General features: G+C 41.1%; 1 protein-coding gene across 1 annotated transcript in view; it reads left to right on the forward strand.

The window, feature by feature from the left end:
- The window catches only part of si:dkey-118j18.2 (uncharacterized), an 83,392-nt gene extending 65,598 nt beyond the window's left edge, over nucleotides 1–17,794 (forward strand). The window contains exons 4-5 of the mRNA XM_051929312.1: nucleotides 6,704–6,830; nucleotides 14,719–17,794. Coding sequence (XP_051785272.1) covers nucleotides 6,704–6,830; nucleotides 14,719–14,927 — 336 coding nt within the window. The 3' untranslated portion in view covers nucleotides 14,928–17,794. The remainder of the gene's footprint in view (nucleotides 1–6,703; nucleotides 6,831–14,718) is intronic.
- The last annotated feature ends 3,982 nt before the right edge of the window (nucleotides 17,795–21,776 follow it).

Below are 21,776 nucleotides of genomic sequence, written 5' to 3' on the forward strand. Positions count from 1 at the left end.
ATAAAATGACAATCTTTCCTTGGCAAATCCAGATCATGGAGGTCAGTGGACCTTTTTACTTTTTTTTTTTTTTAATTGTTGTAATGATGTAATGTACATACAATTGCTTTATGTTGTACATACAGAGATTCAAATGGGACCAAATTACAGGGCCTATAAAAAGTATTCACCCCATTGAAGTTTTTACATTTTGTTATTTTACAATATTGGATCACAGTAGATTTAGTTTGGCTTACTTGACATTGATGAACAGAAGAACTCTTCGGTTCATCAAGAAGAAATTACAGAATAATTGATTACTGTATATACTTAACATATACGTCGGGTCTTGAAACCCGAAAAATCAATCATAAAATCAGACCCCGACTTATATGACCATTCAAAAATGTGACGCTTTAAATTTTTATTTATTTATTTTTTTTACATCTTCTTGCCTCCTCCAATCTCGCGTCAGTTTCTCAGATGTATCGAATTTTGTTGCAGCAGCGCAGTTACCAATTTCTTTCACTACTTCACGATGTTTAATTTAAAACCAGCTTTATATTTTCTTCTGATCGAACGCTCCATCGTAGTAGATAAGGGATGCACTTATGATAAAGGCTTATGAGGGTGTGAGATACAAGAAGCACATAACAATGCAAACATCGCTTCGGAATAGTTTGGGTATTACCATGTGAGCACGTAGGCACAATAGAGAGAGAGGGGTTAGGAGCTCACACTGATACAGTGCATTGCCACACCCACATAGAAAAAAAAGGCAGTGTGCTCCGTGGTTACTCTCTCAGGTGGGCGTTGGCATATCATAATCTCTTGGACCAATTACTTGAGTTTTCCGCATTCGACTTATACAACAGACATTATAAAATACCTGAAATTATATGGTAAAATCAAGTCCCGACTTACCCGTGGGAGAACTTATCCATGAATATATACGGTACATAATAATTCACCCCTTTAAGTCTGTATTTAGTAGATGCACCTTTGACTGCCATGACAACCTTCAGTTTGTGTTCACAGGTCAGTCTCTGTCTATCAGCGTACTGACATTTCTCCCCATTCTTCTTTATAAATCTGCTTAAGCTCTGTCAGGTCTCATGGTGATTGTGATTGAACAGCCTTTTTACAAGTGTAGACAAACATTCTCAATTAGATTGAGATTTGGATTCTGACTCTGCCACTTCAGGACATTCACATTGTTGTTTTTAAGGCACTCCTGTGTAGCTTTGGATTTAAACTTAGGCTAATTGTCTTTTCCCAACATGCAGGTTTCTTCAACACTGCATAATGTTTGTTAAATTCATTTTACCCTCGCAAGCCTTCCAAGGCCTACTACAGATAAACATCTCTACAGTTTGACACTGCCACCACAACTTTTCCCAGGAGTGATGATTTGGGTAATGTGGACTGTTTCAAACATGGTGTTTTTTCTGATGTGTGTTATCATTACACCATAAATATTCCAGCTGAATTCTGAATCTCCTGTGTACCTTCTGGCAAACTAGCAGCAATGCCATGTATGTGTTTTTTTTTAACGGTGGCTTTTTCTTTGCCACTCTACCATAAATCTGCAACTCTTAGCACTTGTCAGCACAACCTCTCCAATCTGAGCCACTGTAGATTGTAACTAATTCAGTGTTCTCAAATATATTTTGGTGACCTTCCTTAATAGTTGTCTTCTTGCAGAGATCACTCAGTATTTTTGGATTGCCTTCCTTAGGTTGATGTGCAGCTGTGCCATACTCTCCATTTCTTCATGATTGGTTTAAGTGGACTTGGATATTTTCTTCTCTCCATTCCGTGACTTGTGCTTTTTAATCACTTTTTCATGGAGATGCTTGAAGTTTTCTTTTGTATTCATTGTGTAGGTTTGGCCACCATACTGTCACAACAAGTTGGGCTTTACACATGCAGACACATCCAAACTACAATTATTTGAAACCCCTTGACTACAGACAGGTGATATCCATTTAACCAATTGTGTGACTTTTAAAACATGTTGGCTACACTGGTGAGGATTTAGGTGTGTAAAATATTAAAGGTTGTAAATTCTCATGTAGTCAATTATTTTATTTTATATTTGTAATTAATTTAGTCTGCTTTGTAAATGGTTAACGGTAGCATTTAATTGTTAACTGGCAGCAGGTTAAGAAAACGAAGAAGCAATTAGACATACTGTATAGTAAAAGAAGCATTTAAGAGTTATTAATTTTAACAAGCTAGTTGGAGGATCAGCCTCAAGGACCGCGGACCCAGATAAATCCAACGTCCTAGCTGGAGGATCAGCTTTAAGCAGCTGTTCAAAGTAGCCAGCCCAGCAGGTCATAACTGCAGTGTCATCCATAAGGACCGTTCCATCAGCCGCCCTGACTGCAACTCTCCCAGGAACAGATTCAGATGTGCATAATGCTTCGATTCCTCTGTAAGCAGGGTGTGGGTCGCTAAACCACAGATGGTGTGTCACTTGCTGACAGATTCCTCTAACAACACCTCTTTATCTGCCCTCAGAGCCCTCACAGTCATCCTTCTCAGTTCCCAGTACAGACCAGAGTTGCCATTGAGCAGTGCGCTGCGACTCCTGTCAATGATATCCAGGGTGCCCTACGAGATGAAACACCTCCTTCTGGGAACACCGGTAACACCAACACAACCCTCAGCCAACTTCAGGGTCTTGTCACGGAAGTTCTCCCACATCACATTAGGATCGGCGATTGCACCCAAATCTGCAAACTTCTCACACAAATTGCGTGCAAACTCATTAGAAACAGCCTCGTCTTGGAGTCTGGCCAACTCCAGGCTCATTTTCCTAGTAGGTGGTAACCTACTGGACCTAAGCCTGATCCTTAGAGTAGCAACAAGTCTGTGGTCAGAATTCACAAACGGGGCAATTCTGTAGAGTTTTGCAAGAGCCTCCAGCATCTGCCCATGAGGATGTGATTGATCTCCTTCACCGCACCACCAGTGTTGGAGTACCAAGTCCAACGATGCTGTTCTGGGCGCTGGAACCAGGATCCAGTGATTCGCAGTCCCTGACTTTTTGCAAAGTCAAGGAACATGGAGCCACTTTCACCATGGTCACCAGACCCATGGGGACCGAGACAAACCTCATTGCCAGCCCTGTCAGTGCCAGTGGCTACTTTGAAGTCACCCATGACCAGAGAAGTGTCACCTCTTGGGCATCCATCAACCACTGAGCGAAGCTCTGAGTAAAATGTCTCCCTGTCCGAGACATCACTCATCGCGGTTGGAGCATACACTGAGGCAACACATAAGGCACCCAGGGAGTGCCGTAATCTGAGTCTCATAATATGCTCATTGAAAGGAGTAACATCGGACACCATCGGAAGAATCCAATCCGCTACAATAACAGCTACTCCCCGAATATGACCGCCATCAGAGCGACCAGACCAATAAAAGGTGTATCCACCTACAGAGATCTGGCCAGTCCCTGGTCTGCGCGCCTCAGACAGTGCCGGCACTGAAATGCTGAGTTTACGCAGCTCCTCTGACAGCAGAGGAAGATGATCATCTTGCCAGAGAGACTAGACGTTCCACGTGCCCACCCGTATGGGCCGCCTCAAATTGGGACCCAAGTGCTGCCGTGCAGCGGGCAATGCCTTAGCACCACACCAGTTCCAATCCCCAACAGACCTGACCCTATTGGCTCTTCAACTGATTCGACTCTTCCGGGGATGGGGCTACCGAGGGCTTTCCCCCACCCCCTTCATGATGCAAGCAGCCTTCCTATGTGCGGCTGCAGCAGAGCTACTCCCGTGGAGAGCAAAAAGGGGTCCTTTCTGTCGTCTTGGAGCTGTGTGAAGTTTCTTTTATGGTGGCATCTCACTGAGATTGCACAGGTGGTGAACCAGCTGAGGGGAGGAAAGGCTGCAGGGATCTGTGATATCCGGGGTGAACTTCTTAAGGCTGGTGGTAATGCTGTCCTCCTGGCATTGCAAGCAATCTTTGCTTCCATTTGGGAGACTGGCATCATCCCATCTGACTGGAAAACGGGACTTGTCATCCCTATCTGGAAAGGGAAGAGTGATCTCCTGGACTGCAGCAACTACAGGGGATAACACTGCTCTCGGTGCCGGGTAAGGTCCTTGCTAGGGTCATCCTCAATAGGATCTGTGATTACTTGCTCACCTACCAGCAACCGGAACAGTCTGGTTTTACACCTAAGAAGTCTATCATCGACTGCATCCAGGCACTGAGGGTTCTCATGGAGTGCAAATGCGAATATCGGCAGAGTTTCTTGGCAGCCTTTGTCGATTTTCGTAAAGTGTTTGACTCTTGCCCTGTGGGACATCCTGGGGGTTCGCGGGATCCTCTCGAGATTGCTGGATATCATGGCAGGCCCTGGTACTGTGAGTGCTGTGTAGAGTGGAGGCTGGACCTCTGCATTTTTCCCAGTTGATTCTGGGGTTCGCCAGGGGTGTGTTCTTGCTCCTACTTTGTTCAATGCTTGTATGGACTGGGTGTTAGGCAAGGTCATGGGGTCCAGCGGCTGTGGGGCATCTGTTGGTGAAGAAAGATTCATGGATCTTGACTTTGCTGACGATGCTGTGATCTTCGCGGTGTCAATGGAGGCTCTGATGGGGGCACTCGAGAGACTAAGTGAGGAGTCTGAGTGTCTGGGCTTGTGAGTGTCCTGGATAAAAACCAAGAGCCAGGCCTTTAATGAACTCTTGGGCACAGCCATCAGCGGTGTGTCTGTTTGCGGAGAGAGTGTTGACCTTGTCGAGAGGTTTACTTACCTTGGCAGTAACATTCATGTCTCTGGTGACTCTTCCTATGAAGTCTGTAGACGGATTGGGAGAGCATGGGGGATCATGAGGTCTTTGGAAGGGGTGTGTGGTGCTCCCGATATTTGCAAAAGGACGAAATTCCAAGTCTTTAGAGTCCTGGTGCTTCCTGTCTTGCTATATGGTTGCTAGACATGGACGCTATCCAGTGACCTGAAACGAAGGATGGACTCCTTTGGTACTGTGTCACTCCGGAAAATCCTTGGGCATCGTAGATTTGACGTTGTGTTGAATGAGCGGTTGCTCGTGGAGTCCTGAATGAGGCACATTACCTGCATTGTGAGGGAGCGTCAGTTACGGCGCTACAGCCATGTGGCGCGTTTCCTGAGTTGTTTCATCGTATAGTGGGTGCGGCAACGCACTGTACCAGTGCATGCTCCCCAACTTGACTTGACTTAAATATTAACAAAGAAGTGGACTAAAATCAGACCTAAGAAGTTATATTCCATTAGTGACAATGTTTGACTTTCTGATGCACGTTGGCTCGAAGGAAACCATGCTGTTGCTGTGGCCATAGTTTAATTCTGCTCTTTTAGGCTATAATCCTCCATCCATCTGCTTTGTCTACAGGGACTTGGTGTCTGTCTCAGCAGCAACAGCAGGAGTCATCTCCCCATGGAGAATGTACATTTTTTAATTTACAAATTTGCACGCACACATTTGTTCATGTTAGACCAGTTTGGATGAGCCAGTCAGCCTAACTTAACATTCTGAAACAATTTTCTTGTCCTCGAAGTAATCAGAAGAAGCAATACGAATGTGAATAAAATATACGATTATATTATTAAAGAGTGTTGACATTATATCAAAGGACATAGTGCTTAAACTCTAGGTGAGGTAATGAGTCGTATCTTTAGTACTCAGGGCAGTTCTGCTGATCACATCACAAAAGACACAGCAGCCGTAGAAGTTTTGCAGAGAAAAGTATCCTTAGATGAAAGGACATGCCAGAAAACTCTGGGAGGCTCAGATAATTAAACCTGTTTAAAATAAAGAGAGAAGTCAACAAGGAAACCCAGGCTTTCAGAATTACGAAAAGTATCGACACAGGTGACCCCCCCACAGTTAACATTAGCATTCTGAATTTCACTTCATCTCTTTCCTGTTCATAGTTTGCCATTGCCTATCCCTGGAGCACTGAGTACGAGAATGAAAACAGCCTCGGACATGGTGCCAGTTCATCACAGGGTCCACACACAGGGCTAGTTAAATAATGAATAGTGTATTTGAGGACACCTCTGTGACATTAATGGAAATTATGATCAAGATATAAACTCGAAAATTCATTCACAAAAGGATGTGGAATTCCTGAACTAAAGTAGGTACTGTATTGAGTAGTGTAGATGAAGGGAAGGCTGAGAGTTATTAAGCAATATTTATACAAGAGATCGAGACAAGTGTAACAGATTAAATTCTCCCTTCTCATTTAAAGTTTTTACACTTTTAGTCAAAGTGCTGTTTTATGATGTGGCAATATTGCTGGCTGCTCCATTCTGCCTTTCTGTCATGGAAACAGAAAATACCTTAGTATGTTCCGGGATTTAGTTCACAGTGTTCAGGCTCACAGACACTAGAGTAGCAGTGAAGAGTATGATTTAACTAAAACAATTGTTTTCAATATTGTTACTGTATATGATATTAAAGCAATATTAAGTGGGTAAAAATGTGGCTGGTAGGATGATCATTAATTTAGTGAAACAGGGAAAGTAATTTGAAATACAGAAGATCAAACAAATGTTAGCATAGCCCAGCTTCCATTCAGACTCAGACTTGACTGCAAGAAGAAGAATCCAGCTTTGTGTGGGCATGTAGTGTTCTCGGGTCACATGTGTGGGTGTTTTCTTGTATGTCTACCAAATCTATAGTTATTGTGTTTTTTTGTTTTTTTTTTTGCTATTTAGGCAAATTGGCCAAGTTGGTATGGTATTCAAGATGACAGTTCTATTGGAGAGGCTGCTGGATCACTGCCCCCTGCACCCTCTTACAGTCATTTAGACGTACCCCCTCCATATGAAGTCGTGACAGGAGGTAAGTAAATGAGCCAGACATTACTAAGGTGTCAGCAGTCTTGTCTTCTGTTTTGCGGATGTCCCGATACCATTATTCTTTACCAATACCAATGAAATTTCACAATACTCTATACCACAGCAAAAACAGAAATCCTATTCAGCATTATTCAAATGAGCAGTATTGTGCCTTTTCTTGTAACATAATCTGAAATATATAAATACTAATAGTAACAGCAGCTTCAAAATATCAAGTAGTGGCACTGCTATCATTTAAATTAGCTAGTGTTGGCATTCATAAATAGAAAAATATAATGCAGGGCTTTAATTTTAATGTGTGATGCATATGGGGATACTCCCAGCATAACAACAAGTGGAGAGATTTTACAATCTTGGGTGATTTCAGAATAGGGTTTTTAAAGAATGGTAGCATTATAGTCTTTTAGATTTTTGCAGATTTTAAATTTATCCTCTGACATTTGACCTCCTGTAACTGAAAAATATTATGTACAGTTAAAAAAAAAATATCAGTACTTTTGAATTAGTGAAATTCAAGATGATTCAGGATATTTTCATTTAAACAAACTCTCTACAGATGTCTCACTAACATGCTTTCAAAATCTGGATTGTCAGAGAATCACTCTGTCAGGTTTGTAACATTTGCTAATCAAAGAATAATATTTCTGTCATTGTCTGCTTAAAAACTTACTAAAGAGCAGTATTTTAAAGAATAGTCCAATTAATTCAAATTTCAAATGTTATAAACTCCTGGTGCTTTAACTGTCCAAATTTGACTCTGCCATCCTGTATGTAATCAGTCTTGTCAGTTTTGCATTACTCTGTTATTTCAGAGCTCTTGTTAAAAGAACCTGTGTTGTGGTAGTTTCAAATCATTGCACTCTCAAAGCGTGCACGACTTTATCTCTGAGATAGTGGCAATAACAAAAGTGTGTGTGTGTGTTTTGACTTTTCTGTAATAAGTACAATTCCCACAGTCATATGCCGAAATTCTCCTGCCTCAAAAAAAGTATTTCTAGACATGTCTTTTTGCTGTTTTTCTTTTTAAGATGTGTTAATGCAGTGCTGTATGTCCTCACCACATTTTTATACTGTTAACAATCCCAGGTCTAGACCTGTGAGAGATGCATTCCTTGAGTGGCCAAGCACATGTCAGAGAGGGCCCATGGTTTGGGGGGGCTCTGGAGAAGCCAGCTACAGTCCATCAATGTGGTCCTTCTCTTTAGATCGGCTCACAGAGCTGGTGTGTAGTGTGGCAGATGAGTTGCCTGTGATTCTGGGTGAGCAGAGTGAGGCAGCATGTATTTGCGGAAAAAACTGAAGAAGCACCTGGAAGCATGTGGCACCACAGAAGACCAACGCAGTGGAGTGGCTGTTGAATGGCCACTCACCACCAAGTCTAGCATAAAATTTGAATTCCATACCTATGCCTCCTTTCACCCTCAGGCTGTTAAAATAAATTTACTGCTCAAAAAAATTAAAGGAACACTTTTTAATCCGAGTATAGCATCAAGTCAATGAAGCTTCTGGGCTATTGATCTGGTCAGTTAAGTAGCAGAGGGGGTTGTTAATCAGTTTCAGCTGCTTTGGTGTTAGTGAAATTAGCAACAGGTGCACTAGAGGGGTAACAATGAGACAACCCCCAAAACTGGAATGGTTTAACAGGTGGAGGCCACTGACAGTTTTCCCTCCTCATCTGTTTTGTCACTAATTTTGCATTTGGCTATGGTCAGTGTCACTACTGGTAGCATGAGACGATACCTAGACCCTACAGAGGTTGCACAGGTAGTCCAACATCTCCAGGATGGCACATCAATATGTGCCATAGCCAGAAGGTTTGCTGACAGTCTCAAGGGCATGGAGGAGATTCCAGGAAAGAGGCAGTTACTCAAGGAGAGCTGGGTAGGGCTCCTCATAGAAGGTCCTTAACCCATCAGCAGGCTGGTCCTTTGGGCAAGGAAGAACAGGATGAGCACTGCCAGACCTCCAGCAGGCCACTGGTGTGAATGGCTCTGACCAAACAATCAGAAACAGACTTCATGAGGGTGGCCTGAGGGCCCGATGTCCTCTAGTGGGCCCTGTGCTCACTGCCCGGCACCATAGAGCTCAGATAGATAGATAGATACTTTATTAATCCCAAGGGGAAATTCACATACTCCAGTTGCATTTATATTTATTTATATTTATATAAATATTATTTATATTTATATGGCATTTGCCATAGAATACTAGAATTGGCGGGTCCACCACTGGCGCCCCGTGTTTTTCGCAGATGAGAACAGGTTCACCCTGAGCACATGTGACAGACGTGAAAGGGTATGGAGAACATTATGCTGCCTATAACATCGTTCAGCATGACTGGTTTGGTGGTAGGTCAGTGATGGTCTGGGGAGGCATATCCATGGAGGGACACACAGACCTCCACAGGCTAGACAACGGCACCTTGACTGCCTTTAGGTACTGGGGTGAAAACCTTGGACCCATTGTCAAACCCTATGCTGGTGCAGTGGGCCCTGGGTTCCTCCTGGTGCACTACAATACCAGGCCTCATGTGGCGAGAGTATGTAAGCAGTTTGTGGAGGATGAAGGAATTGATACCATTGACTAACTCCCCCCCCAACACACACTCGCCTGACCTAAATCCAATAGAACACCTCTGGGACATTATGTTTGGGTCCATCCGACTCTACCAGGTTGCACCTCAGACTGTCCAGGAGCTCACTGATGCCCTGGTCCAGATCTGGGAGCAGATCCCCCAAGACACCATCCGTTGTCTCATTAGGACTTTGTCAGGCATGCATACAAGCACGTGGGGGTCATACAAACTACTGAGTACAATTTGGAGTTGCTGCAATGAAATTTCGGCAAAATGGACTCGCCTGCCTGCCGCATCATTTTTTCACTTTGATTTTTGGGGTGTCTTTGAATTCAGCCCTCTGTAGGTTGATCCTTTCCATTTTCATCAAATGATGTGGCATCCTTTCATTCCTAACATATTACCTAGTCCAGGGGTGTCGAACTCTGGGCCTGGAGGGCCACAGTTGGCTACAGGTTTTCATTCTAACCCTTTTCCTAATCAGTGAGCAGTTCTCACTGCTAATTAACTCCTTTTCCCTTCATTTCAATAGTCCTGTTTTCAAGGATTCAATCCTCTGAATTGATTTGTTTATTAAATGGCAGCCAAACAGAAATGAGACGTGAAACGAGCCAACAGATGACCAGCTAAACTGGGATTTCAAACTCCAATTTCACTCCAAACAGTCTCTTAATGAGCAGCTGATTCTTTGTTAATTAAGCCCGTTATTTAATTCAGTGGCTTGTTGCTGCTCTCATTCTACCACAGCAGATATTTCCAAATTTGCTGATTTTTTTTGTTTTTTCTAAGAACACCGTCAAAATGTTTTGGTGACCTGAGAGATCAACCTTACTGAGACCTTCACCTTTCTTTATTTTCAGATATTGTGTGGTGGGCAAGGGTGAGCTGGTCATATGGTGGCTTGTTTGGCTACTAATTAAGGAAAAAGAGACAACTAAGGGGCCTGAGTCAAGTTAATTAAAACTAAAGCAAAAGAAGTTAATTAGCAGTAAAAACGGCTCACAAATGAAGAAGATGGTTAGAATGAAAACATGCAGCCACTGCAGCCCTCGAGGACCAGAGTTCGACACCTGTGACCTAGTCCATATCAGTATAGATATCCAGCTTGATTTTTTTTCCCATTGAGATTTGATGTGTTTTCAAAATGTTCCTTTAATTATTTTGAGAAGTTTAGTTTTTACTTACTTTTGTCTTATGTATTATATTGTGCCTTGCAAAATAAATTGTCTGCTTGCAGTCATGCATGAGTGCAGTACCGGCTTTCACTAGATACAACCGATACTACTTATATAAAAAAAATAAAACTATTGTCTTCATATTTGTGGAATTTGGGTATCGACTTGGTACCGAAATAGCAGTTCTTGTGACATCACTACTTTTGTTAAAAATTTATGTCAGGTTACTGTTCTGTTATTTTCCAATGGTTTGTCAAACTCTTTGCCCTTGTTTTGATTGAACAGAGAGTCTCATCATAAGCAGCATGTGATGAATGGTAGGAATTGGTGGAAGCTATCACAGTTCTTTTTCAAGATCAGCTTTTATCAGAAATGACTGTTCAAAATCACTGAATTGGATTAAAAGCCTAGTGCAGTTATTTTAGTCTGATAACCTTGTACATGGCTATAGGTGTCAAAAGTTTATACTGTAGCTTTATTTCTGTAGGAACCGCCATCACAAGACACTTTGCAAGTGTTTTCAGTTGGAGCATTAAAAGGTCAATGACTTGTTCAGGATCACACCTTGCATACAGGATGATCAGAGTAACAACGTCAAGCATTAATGTGCAGCATTTCAGCTATTGCAATAGAGAAAATACAACAAATCTGTTTCTGTCTCGCTGTCCATAATATATACGTACATTTTTTGTTGTTGCTTATTTGTATTTGCAGACCAAAGAATCTGTGTATTACAAATAGCTTGAAGGTGACCACCGCCACACAGTTTATCTCCAATCCACCCACACACTGAGAAAATTACCAGTGTAACCTTCTTTACACCTTCTTGTTGGTAGTCAGGCCCAGTGGCTAGGGAGTATGACTGTAAACCTGCAGGCTGCTGGCTCAATAACCACCTCCAACGTACAGTGCCAACTTAAGCAAATCATGTATTTTTTTTATACTTCCGGCACTGCCACAAGTGTCTGCCTGCAACAGCTGCTCCACTTTGTTATGGATAACATGGAATCTGCTGCTGTATACATTTTAATTTCCCCATGGGATTAATAAAATTTATCTAATCTACTCAAATCTAATATACTACATCAGCCACTGTGCATTAAAAAAAAAAAAAAAAGCCCTGTGTTAGAATCCCAATTGTACTTGCTGTTTGCATGGTTCTCCCCAACTTTGGGTGTTTTTTTCCTCTGGGCACTGAAGTGAAGGTTAGGTTAATTGGTGACTATAAATTGGCCACAGTGTGACCATGTGTGGATATGTGCATCAGTGAACCAAGGTTGTTTCCTGCCTTGTGCCTGGTGTAAGCCTATTTTGGATTAAGTATGTTTGATAATACCATATATGAACAGTATTTAGTTTCCTCCCACAGTCCAAAGACATGCAGGTTAGGTAAATTGGTGCTGCTAAAGTGGCCCTAGTGTGGGCATGTTTGTGTTTGTATGCCACTCTGTCCAGCCGTCACTTATGCCTGATGACTGCTGGGATAGGCTCCAGCTATTCTGCAACCCTGCCCCAGATAAATAGATTAGGAAAATGGAAGAATGGATATGCAGCGCGGTGACAAGAAAAAACATGTGAAGCCCTTTGGAATTACCTGTTGTTGCCTGTATTTTTGCATTAGTTGGTCGTAAAATGTTCCTCATCTAAGTCACAAGTACAACAACAACATTTATTTATATAGCACATTTTCATACAAAAAGTAGCTCAAAGTGCTTTACATAATGAAGAAAAGAAAAATAAAAGACAAAATACAAAATTAAAATAAGACAACATTAGTTAACATAGAAAAGGAGTAAGGTCCGATGGCCAGGGTGGACAGAAAAAACAAAAAAAAAACTCCAGAAAACTGGAGAAAAAAATAAAATCTGTTGGGGTTCCAGGCCACGAGACCGCCCAGTCCCCTCTGGGCATTCTACCTAAAATAAATGAAATAGTCCTCTTTGTAGTTAGGGTTCTCACGGAGTCACTTGATGGTGATGGTCATACAGACTTCTGGCTTTTAATCCATCCATCATTGTTGGAACATCACGGTGCTTTGAGTAGATGCGCCACCACCAAAAGGACACCGGAAAAGGAAACAGAAGAGAGAGTAGGGGTTAGTACAGATTTTGAAAGTATAGACAAACACAATAAGCTTATACTAATACCACACAAACAGTTATAATCTTTCATGTCTTTATAGAACACATTCATCAAGCATTTACAGTGCGCTTTGGAAAAAGTAAGTGACCCCTTGGATTTAATAACTTTGGCAGCAATTAACTTCTAGTAGCTGCAAATCAGACCTGCACAACATTCAAGAGGAATTTTAAACCATTCTTTGTTACAGAACTGCCTTAACTCAGTAATATTCTTAGGTTGTCTGGTGTGATTTAGTTTTATTGAGGTCATTCCACATCATCTCTGTTGGGTTAGGGCTCTGACTGGATTTTCTCTTTCTTAAGCCATTCTGTAGTCGATTTACTTTGATGTTTAAGGTCATTGTCCTGCTGCATCACCCAACTGCTACTGAGCTTCCACGGACAGCCACCCTGATATTATCCTGAAAGATACTGTACTTTGATAAACCTGGGGAATTTATTAACCCCTCAATGATGGCAAGCTGTAGCAGCCCCAAATCATGATGCTGCCTCCATCATGCTTTATGGTTGGGATTCCCTTTGTACGCCATATATACCGCTAGATGTTATTCCTAAAAAAGAAAGAAAAAGTAGATTAAGTGGCCAGTTGTGGTCTTGACTACTCAAGTTCTTCAGGTCAAATGACAATGGTCTAATAGATAGCATCGCTTTTTTGTGGTGGAGCTTGAGGCAGGGTGGAAGTGACATGAGGTTTGTTCCAGTTGGAGTTCCTCCATTCTAAACAGGGAAATCTTTCTTTACCATGTTAACAAATTTTCCACCTTGTTGCTTCAACCTAGGTGCCCCTTTATATATGTCCGAGTGAAAGACTCACCATGGCTGTGTGTGTGATTGTCTGTCTGTCTGTCTGTCTGTCTGCCTGCCTGTCTGCCTGTCTGTCTGTCTAGAGATATCATTTTAAAAAATCCTGAGCCGAGACTTTTTCAGAGAGATAAGTTCAAGTACCCCGGGGCGAGACTTTGTGCCAAGTGATTTAACCACGCCTGGGGGCAGAAATAAAAGACAAAGAGTAGAAGACAAAGTAGAATGTCGTAAACAGGTTCAAAAACGTTGGTGCGATGCACGTGCAGAGCAGGTTAGAGATAATAAAAGTACTAAAATTCGAAAGTGTCAAAAAATGATAGTAAAGATCGCATTAGCACTAACAAACAGAAAGTATTACTCAGTGAAATAACGGAACAGTGAAAAGAGATTGACTATATGGACATAGGTGATATGACAGAAGTATTTAGATATTGTTTGGCTTTAAACTTAAAGTCAGAGACTTGTAGATCATCTAATTCATGTTGCCATTAGGCAAAAGTTGTATTTCTTCCCAATGTAGAGGCGTATCCGTGAAAATTAAAAGATTTGGTGTTTGGTGAAAGTGAAATCCACATACGTGAGCAGCAGAGACGTGAAGTGGCTGGCACGCCCATGATCCACTCACTTCTCATTTGTGTGAATGCTATTGTCAGACACCGTTCCTGCACTCTCAGCTTCAAGCGGGGTCAGAAATAAAAGACAGAATAGAAGACAAAGTAGAACATCGTAAAGAGGTTCAAAAACATTGGCGCAATACACATGCAGAGCAGGTTAGAAATTCGAAAGTCTCAAAAAAACTGATAGTAAAGATCACGAAAGAGAAATACACACGCAAGCGGCAGAGACGTCAAGTTGGTCGTGCACAGCGCAGGCCAGGGGGGTATGTATGTGTATGTAATTTATTTAAAAATGTACATATGTTATTATTGGGACAGCTTAGATATTACAAAACTGGCTTGATGGACTGAATGGTTTCCTCTCATTTGTCAAATTTCTTATGTTCAATAGCTGTGTGCCCGAAGAGAAGCATGAGTCCATACTCTTTTTAAAGAATCTGAGAAGTATTGTGTACATCTTTAAAATGCAGCCAAAAGGATCAAAACGTTCAGGCCTCAGCAACAGGATTAATGCTGTTAAAGCAGTTTTTAAACTAATATTTTCTGTCTTTGTTTATAGATGACCTGAAGCCGCCACCATATAGTGAGTATGCACTTGGAGAAGCTGCCACAGATCTACAAGAGACCTGTGACAATTGCAGCATCAGTGATGCACCTCCACCATACACACCGTTTCCATTGACTGACATCCATTTGCACACTGAAGCGACTTGTAATTCTGAAGCACTAGAAAACAACTCTGTGCCAACCACTTCAGCCCAAGACTAATAGCCAACTCCAACTTTTTCCTTTTGGCTTTTATTTTTTGAGGTTTTGAAAATGTAAGACTTTTTTTAAGAATAACTTTTGCACTGCTGCAGTTGGGAAAATGCCTCATGTTAATCCTTCAAACTGCCTGCCAATAATATAGCTTCATTAAACTTTTTTTTATTTTAAGCATCTTCCTATTTAGGATGGCTCATACCTTAGAAAATGCAGACATGAGGACTGAAGCTCTTATTTGAACAGCGTGTGACTGCATACTTGTGCAATCGACATACTGCAAGGCAAGAAATCTGTTAACAGAAAAGTCATTTGCTTTAGCAGCTTGCAGAGGCGGGAACTGCTATTTCTATTTTTTTCACTTGGAACTTGGTAGTGCGTGACTAGCGAGAAATAAAGTGTCAGAAAAGCTTTTTTTGCCCCAGAACTTTTTTTTCCCAATTATATGTCAAAACTTTTTATCTTGCAATACAATATTTTTTTTCTTTTGAAATAGCATGGAATAATTTCAAATTTCTAAATCTACAGCAGAAAAAGCCTTTTCTTTTGAGAAAACCTAGTGCCTATAACATACTGCACATGTGTTTGTGAGATGCTTTGTTGTGTAATTGTGCTTACTGGGTGTTCATGTTACAATAAAAGGAGAGTTGCAAAAAGAGTGCAGTCCGGCTGAAGAGACCATCGTGACGTTCCAAGTCCCATAAAGGTACTGGGATGGAATTACAGTGTGGCTGATATCCAAACCAGCATACAGTTCACTATTTAGGGGATTAAATTGGAGTAGAAGATGTCTGGGTTCAGTTTTTATTTCCCAGGAGCCTGTGATGTGCCAATATCCAATGTGAATGATTAGAGCATTTACTAGATTGAATATTCTAGAATATGTTACCTTTGGAAAATGGGTAAAAGTAAGAATAATGCTAGTGGTTTTGCTACATTAGTTTGCTGCCATTTGCTTTTCAAAGTGCCTGCTCATTGTCTGTATGGAATGTGCGTGTTCTTCCAATTGGGCTTTCTCTGGGTACTCCTTTTTTTTCTTTTTCTTCCACAACCTAAAGGTGAGTTTGCCAGATTAGTGGACCTTTTAAATTTCCTCATTTTAAAGCCTGTCATTAAGCAACTTCTAGGCAGAGGAAATGTCAAACCTGATGACCACAGTCGCTGATCTCTTTGCCTGAGTATACCAATTCACACAACTACAAATCCCTAGGAATGTCAAATTATGGGACCGTGTGACAGCTTTCCAACACAGTTTCACATTTTCATAGCATCTCAAGCTTACCCTTTTTCTGACAGCTGATAACCTGCTGCCTGACGGAGCACGTACCTGCGTCAGGGGTTTACAGGTATGGGGAATTCTGCAGCAATCTCATCCTCTTTCCTTTTTCCATTCTTTCATAGTATGTAACACATGAGTCATCAGACAGACAAGCTTCTCTTGTTTGCAAGGTCCTAAACACCCACATCCCTACTCATTAGTGCATTATACGCATTGCACATCTGTGCAAGTGCTCATTGGTTGTCCGTTTTCACTCAAAGAGCCCACCCCTACAACTTAAAACAAAACCAAATCATTTCGACTGAGTCACTGGGTTTGTCGCACAACAGGACTGTGGTCATATGCACATGCCACAACTGCCCTAGACTTAGTAAAATTATGTAAATAATATTTACGAGTGAAAATCACCAGAAAACTCAGTGTAACTTGACATGGCCGTAAGTGAGCGTGAGTTAGTCCAGTGATTAACAGATTTCTCATTTGGTGATGTTTCCTGCCTTGTGTGTGATGTCACTGGGAGAGAGTCAAGCCCCACCTAACCAGTATAGTTAGGATAAACAGGTTTAAAAGTCATTAGATAGAAGAATAATGCCTGTCTCCAGTCTTTGTTTATTATGAGACAAGTAGATTCTGTGACAATCGATAATGTCCTCACTTCTGAAGAGGACTACTTTAGTTTTGTATAATTGGAAACATTTAGTAGACAAAACTGTGTAAATTCTGCCACTCTTTCAAAAGAGGTTGAAGGGAGAATAGTGCTCATATCTGAGCTAGTTCACTTCGCTTATTTTTTAAAAGGGCTGGCTCACTCTTTCTGTGGAGTTTTCATGGTCTCCCCTTTCTAAATGAACTTCTTTTCTTTTTTCATATCCTAAAGACAAACATTTTTTATTGGACGATATAAGTTGTCTCCTTGTATATAAATGTGAGTGTGTCCTGCATCCTCATCCGTGGTTAGTTTGTATTTTGTCCCATTACCATTGTGACCCCGTTGTTGAACTTGGTGATTTTGAAATTGAACACATGAATGAAGGTATGGCCTGTATTCAGTCTTCATTTTTGAAATGATAAGCATCTTCCGTGAAAATCAAATAGCCAGAATTGTCATTTTTGAATTAATACTTGGGGTGTATTACAATTAAAACAATTACTGGATAAAAAGTAGTGTTTGCTTCCTTTTAAAATGGATAAAAAGTACGATACTGCTAGCATCTGAGCTACTTCATTGCCAGTTGATTTCTCTGCTTTTTTGAGTGCCTGATCACCGTATGTGTGGGGTCTGAATGTTCTCTTTGTGTCCATATGGTTTCTCTCCTGGTGACTCTGCTTTTCTTGTCATATTGCAAAACTGTACCTGTTGGGAAATAAGAAATTCTCCTAGTGTGAGTGTGCAAGGGGATGAGTGAATGCGTCTTTTCCAGGGTTGATTCCTGCCTTATTCCTGATGTCATCGATATCAGTCTCAACTCTATAATGAAAACCGTGAGATTTGTGAATTATTGAATAGCTGTAAGACAACTGTTGTAAAATGTATACCAAATAAAATGTGATGTTTTTTGACTTTCCAAATAAAGTTACTATTTTTTATTTTCCATATACAGCTTCATTTAACTTATTTGGCATTTTCCAATAAAACTGACAAAAATCATAGATTCCTGTGGACATGAAAAAGTTGCCTGGACTGCTGGGCATGAGATGTGGACAGTTTTGATGTTAAAGCAGTGAGTTGACAATTTCACAATGTGGAGGGGGTTGTTCAATTACTTTTTGTCCATTGTGGTCTGTTAAAGATGCAAAACAAGTGGGTTAACAATGTCAAAATGTTAAGGGGGGTGTTCAATTACTTATGTCAGTGTTATTTTACACGAATCTCTTAGAAAAAGCATGCACTTGAACTGTCACGAAACACATAACGGTTGGGCTGTAATGCCTAGTGACAGTCAACCCAAATGCTTACGTCCGTTACTTTGTTTTAGGTCTATAATGGGAAAAGTGGGATTTATGAAGTGGGGGATAGCTATGAGCCAACGGCTGTAAATCATTGTTTACCAAATAAAACAGTTTTTTTTTTTATTTGACTTTCCAAATAAAATTTAATATTTTTTATTTTCCATATACAGATTCATGGAATTTTTTTGACTGTTTCCAATAAAAATGAATTATAGAAACTTGTGGACATGAGAGAAGAACTCGGACTGTCAAGGGCTGGAATGTTTTGATGCAAAGCAGAGGTTTGACTATTTCAGCTTGTCAAGGGGGATGTTTGATCACTTATGTCAGTATGCACTCGAGGCATACCAGATCTGTCAAGAAACACTTAGCAGTTGGGTTGTAATGCCTTGGGACAGCCACCCCAAATGTGTAGACTTCTTAACGTTATGTATACACCAGGATAAACAAGCTACAAATGTTAAAAAAAAAAAATAAAAAAAAATAACAAGAAGAAATGCTGTTACATGTAACAGAAGCATAGCAAAATGTCAACGTAAATACAGTAGGAAAGGTACGTGTAGAGTCCACTGTTGTACTGACGGAACAATGAATTCTGAATTATATCAGAGAATTCTAAAGGAAAATGTCATGACATCTGTCCATGAACTGAATCTCAAGAGAAGGTGGGTCATGCAGCAAGACAATGACCCTAAGCACACAAGTCGTTCTACCAAAGAATGGTTAAAGAAGAATAAAGTTAATGTTTTGGAATGGCCAATCGAAATGTTGTGGAAGGACGTGAAGCGAGCAGCTAATGTGAGGAAACCCACCAACATCCCAGAGTTGAAGCTGTTCTGTACGGAGGAATGGGCTAAAATTCCTCCAAGCCGGTGTGCAGGACTGATCAACAGTCACCGGAAACGTTTGGCTGCAGTTATTGCTGCAATGGGGGGTCACACCAGATACTGAAAGCAAAGGTTCACATACTTTTGCCACTCACAAATATGTAATATTCGATCATTTTCCTCAATAAATAAATGACCAAGTATAATATTTTTGTCTCATTTGTTTAACTGGTTTCTCTCTTATCTACTTTTAGGACTTGAGTGAAAATCTGATGATGTTTTAGGTCATATTTATGCAGAAATATAGAAAATTCTAAAGGGTTCATGAACTTTCAAGCACAACTGTAAACCAAAGATGGGCGCAGCGGTGGGTGAGAGACAATAACCAGGTTGAAATTGTTCAAAAATGCATGTTTATTAAATAAAACAAATGTCCAAAGTACAGTTAAATGTTCAATAAATAGAAATTCATTAAAACATTATATAAAAAAAGGAAAAGCAAATATGCATCCATTCCAATCCCCTCAGCAGGATCTCTAAAAATGTGCCTTTTGTATATCTGGCCACCAACGGTGCCTACTCTGTCACTCAGTTCATGAGCAATAACCGCATCACTTCTTTTCCAACTTCACAACAAAAATGTAAGAAATGGCACAGTGGCTTTAATGGCTACACAGATCACAGTTCATCTCACAGCAACTTCTCCCATCTCTGCTGCTCTGGCTCAGCAGTCCTGATGCCCATCACCTGAACTAGACTGCACAGCCATGTCGTACACTTCCACCTCCGTACGGCTGCAGGGAGCCACCTCCAGTCAGTATCTGTAGAGTATAAACTGGTTCAGCTGTCTCTCTGCCTCCTCCATCTCATCGCATGATCAGAGTGTCAGTATATTAGTACCAGTTTTCAAGAATAAGGGAAATGTGCAGAGCTGCAGCAACTACGGGGGTGTAAAGTTGATCAGCCACACCGTGAAGATATGGGAAAGAGTGATGGATGCTAGGCTGAGAGGAGAGGTTGCAAGCAATATGATTTCATGCGAGGAAAGAGTACTACAGACGAGTGTTGATGGAGAAGTACAGAGAAGGTCAGAGGGAATTGCATTGCATGTTTGTGGACTTGGCAGAAAGTGTATGACAGGATGCCAAGAGAAGAGTTATGGTACTGTATGAGGAAGTTGGGAGTAGCAGGAAAGTGTGAGGGTGGTGCAGGAGATGTATGAGGACAGTGTGACCGTGTAACCGACTGCAATCTGCCTTTCTCTGCATTGTGTAAATGATCGGCACGTAGGTTTAAAACACAAGCTTTGATTTTCCTCTTCGAGAAACTCTTTTCAAAACAAAAGGAAAAAAATGGAGAGGGCGTCACATAAACGTCTTCTCCCCTGTGCCCCACAACGTCCACCGCGCTTCTCGCGTTTTTTATTTATACAAACACATTGCATATAAAACTATTTACAAAAAAATGACTCAAATTTTCCAAAGAGAACTATTTACAATACACATAGCTTTATACAAAAAAAAATCCTAATTTTATAATTACATATTTAAAATAAAATAAAAAGAAAAGAAAAATATATATAGCATACCTTTACAAAACAAAAGGAAAAAAATGGACAGGGTGTCACGTAAACATCTTCTCCCCTGTGCCTATTAAATAATAAATCCATTACAAATTATTAATACAAAATAAATGAAATAAAAATCGGGATAAACTTATGGAGAACTGAAACCACAACCTACCGCACAGCATCCACCGCACTTCTGGCGTTAGAGCCTAAAAACGTGGTGCATGCAGGTTGTGAGGTGTGACGCTAATTAACGCCCGTACTACAACGTATTATATTGTTCGTATGCTATTAACTATTTACAGGGATCAACTTTTTTTGGGGAAGTTCATAACTAAAAAAAACAAAATTATAAATAACATTTTACACTTCGAGAGAGTGCAGCCAGGGTGGGCTGGGTAGAGAAGAGTGGCAGGAGTGACTTGTAATAGGAGAGTATCTGCAAGAGTGAAAGGGAAGGTCTATAAAATGGTAGTGAGACCAGCTATGTTGTATGGTTTGGAGACAGGAGGCAATGCTGGAAGTGGCGGAGTTGAAGATGGTACGCTTGGAGTAACAAGGGCGGACAGGATTAGAAATTAGTATATCAGAGGGACAACACAGTTATGACAGTTTGGTGATCGAGTGAGAGAGGCTAGATTGAGATGGTTTGGGCACATGCAGAGGAGAGATGAGGGGTACGTTGGGAAAAGAATGTTGAAGATGGAACCACCAGGCAAGAGGAAGGCCAAAGACGAGGTTTATGGATGTGGTGAGGGAGGACATGAAGGCAGTCGTGTGACAGAAAACGATGTAAAAGGCAGGGACAGATAGAGATGGATGATCGCCGTGGCAGACCCCTAAATGGGAGCAGCTGAAAGAAGAAGACGTTTCTGTCTTAATTGGGTTATTCACCTTAACCTGATTACGTGTGAGCATGTCGACACACTGATTAACATCCCAGCCATCCTCCCTCTATTAGCAGGGTTAGTTCTGTATTTAGTGATCTGTGCAAGAACAGATTGCATTGTCTTGCTGTGCTGTATTTCTGAGGTGGCCATGATAGATTGGCCATTTAGCTCTGTGAAGACGATTGCTTGTATTCTGTTTTGTGTGTTGTGTTTGCCCCGTTTTTTGACAACCATTGCACATCCAACCTGGAAGGGGGTGGGAGGTCACTCTTTGAATTGCTCTTCCCAAGATTTCTCCCGTCTTTGCTGCCAAGCATTTTGGGAGTTTTTTTCTTGTCGTCT

This window comes from Erpetoichthys calabaricus, chromosome 6 (assembly GCF_900747795.2).
Source record: "Erpetoichthys calabaricus chromosome 6, fErpCal1.3, whole genome shotgun sequence".
NCBI lineage: Eukaryota > Metazoa > Chordata > Cladistia > Polypteriformes > Polypteridae > Erpetoichthys > Erpetoichthys calabaricus.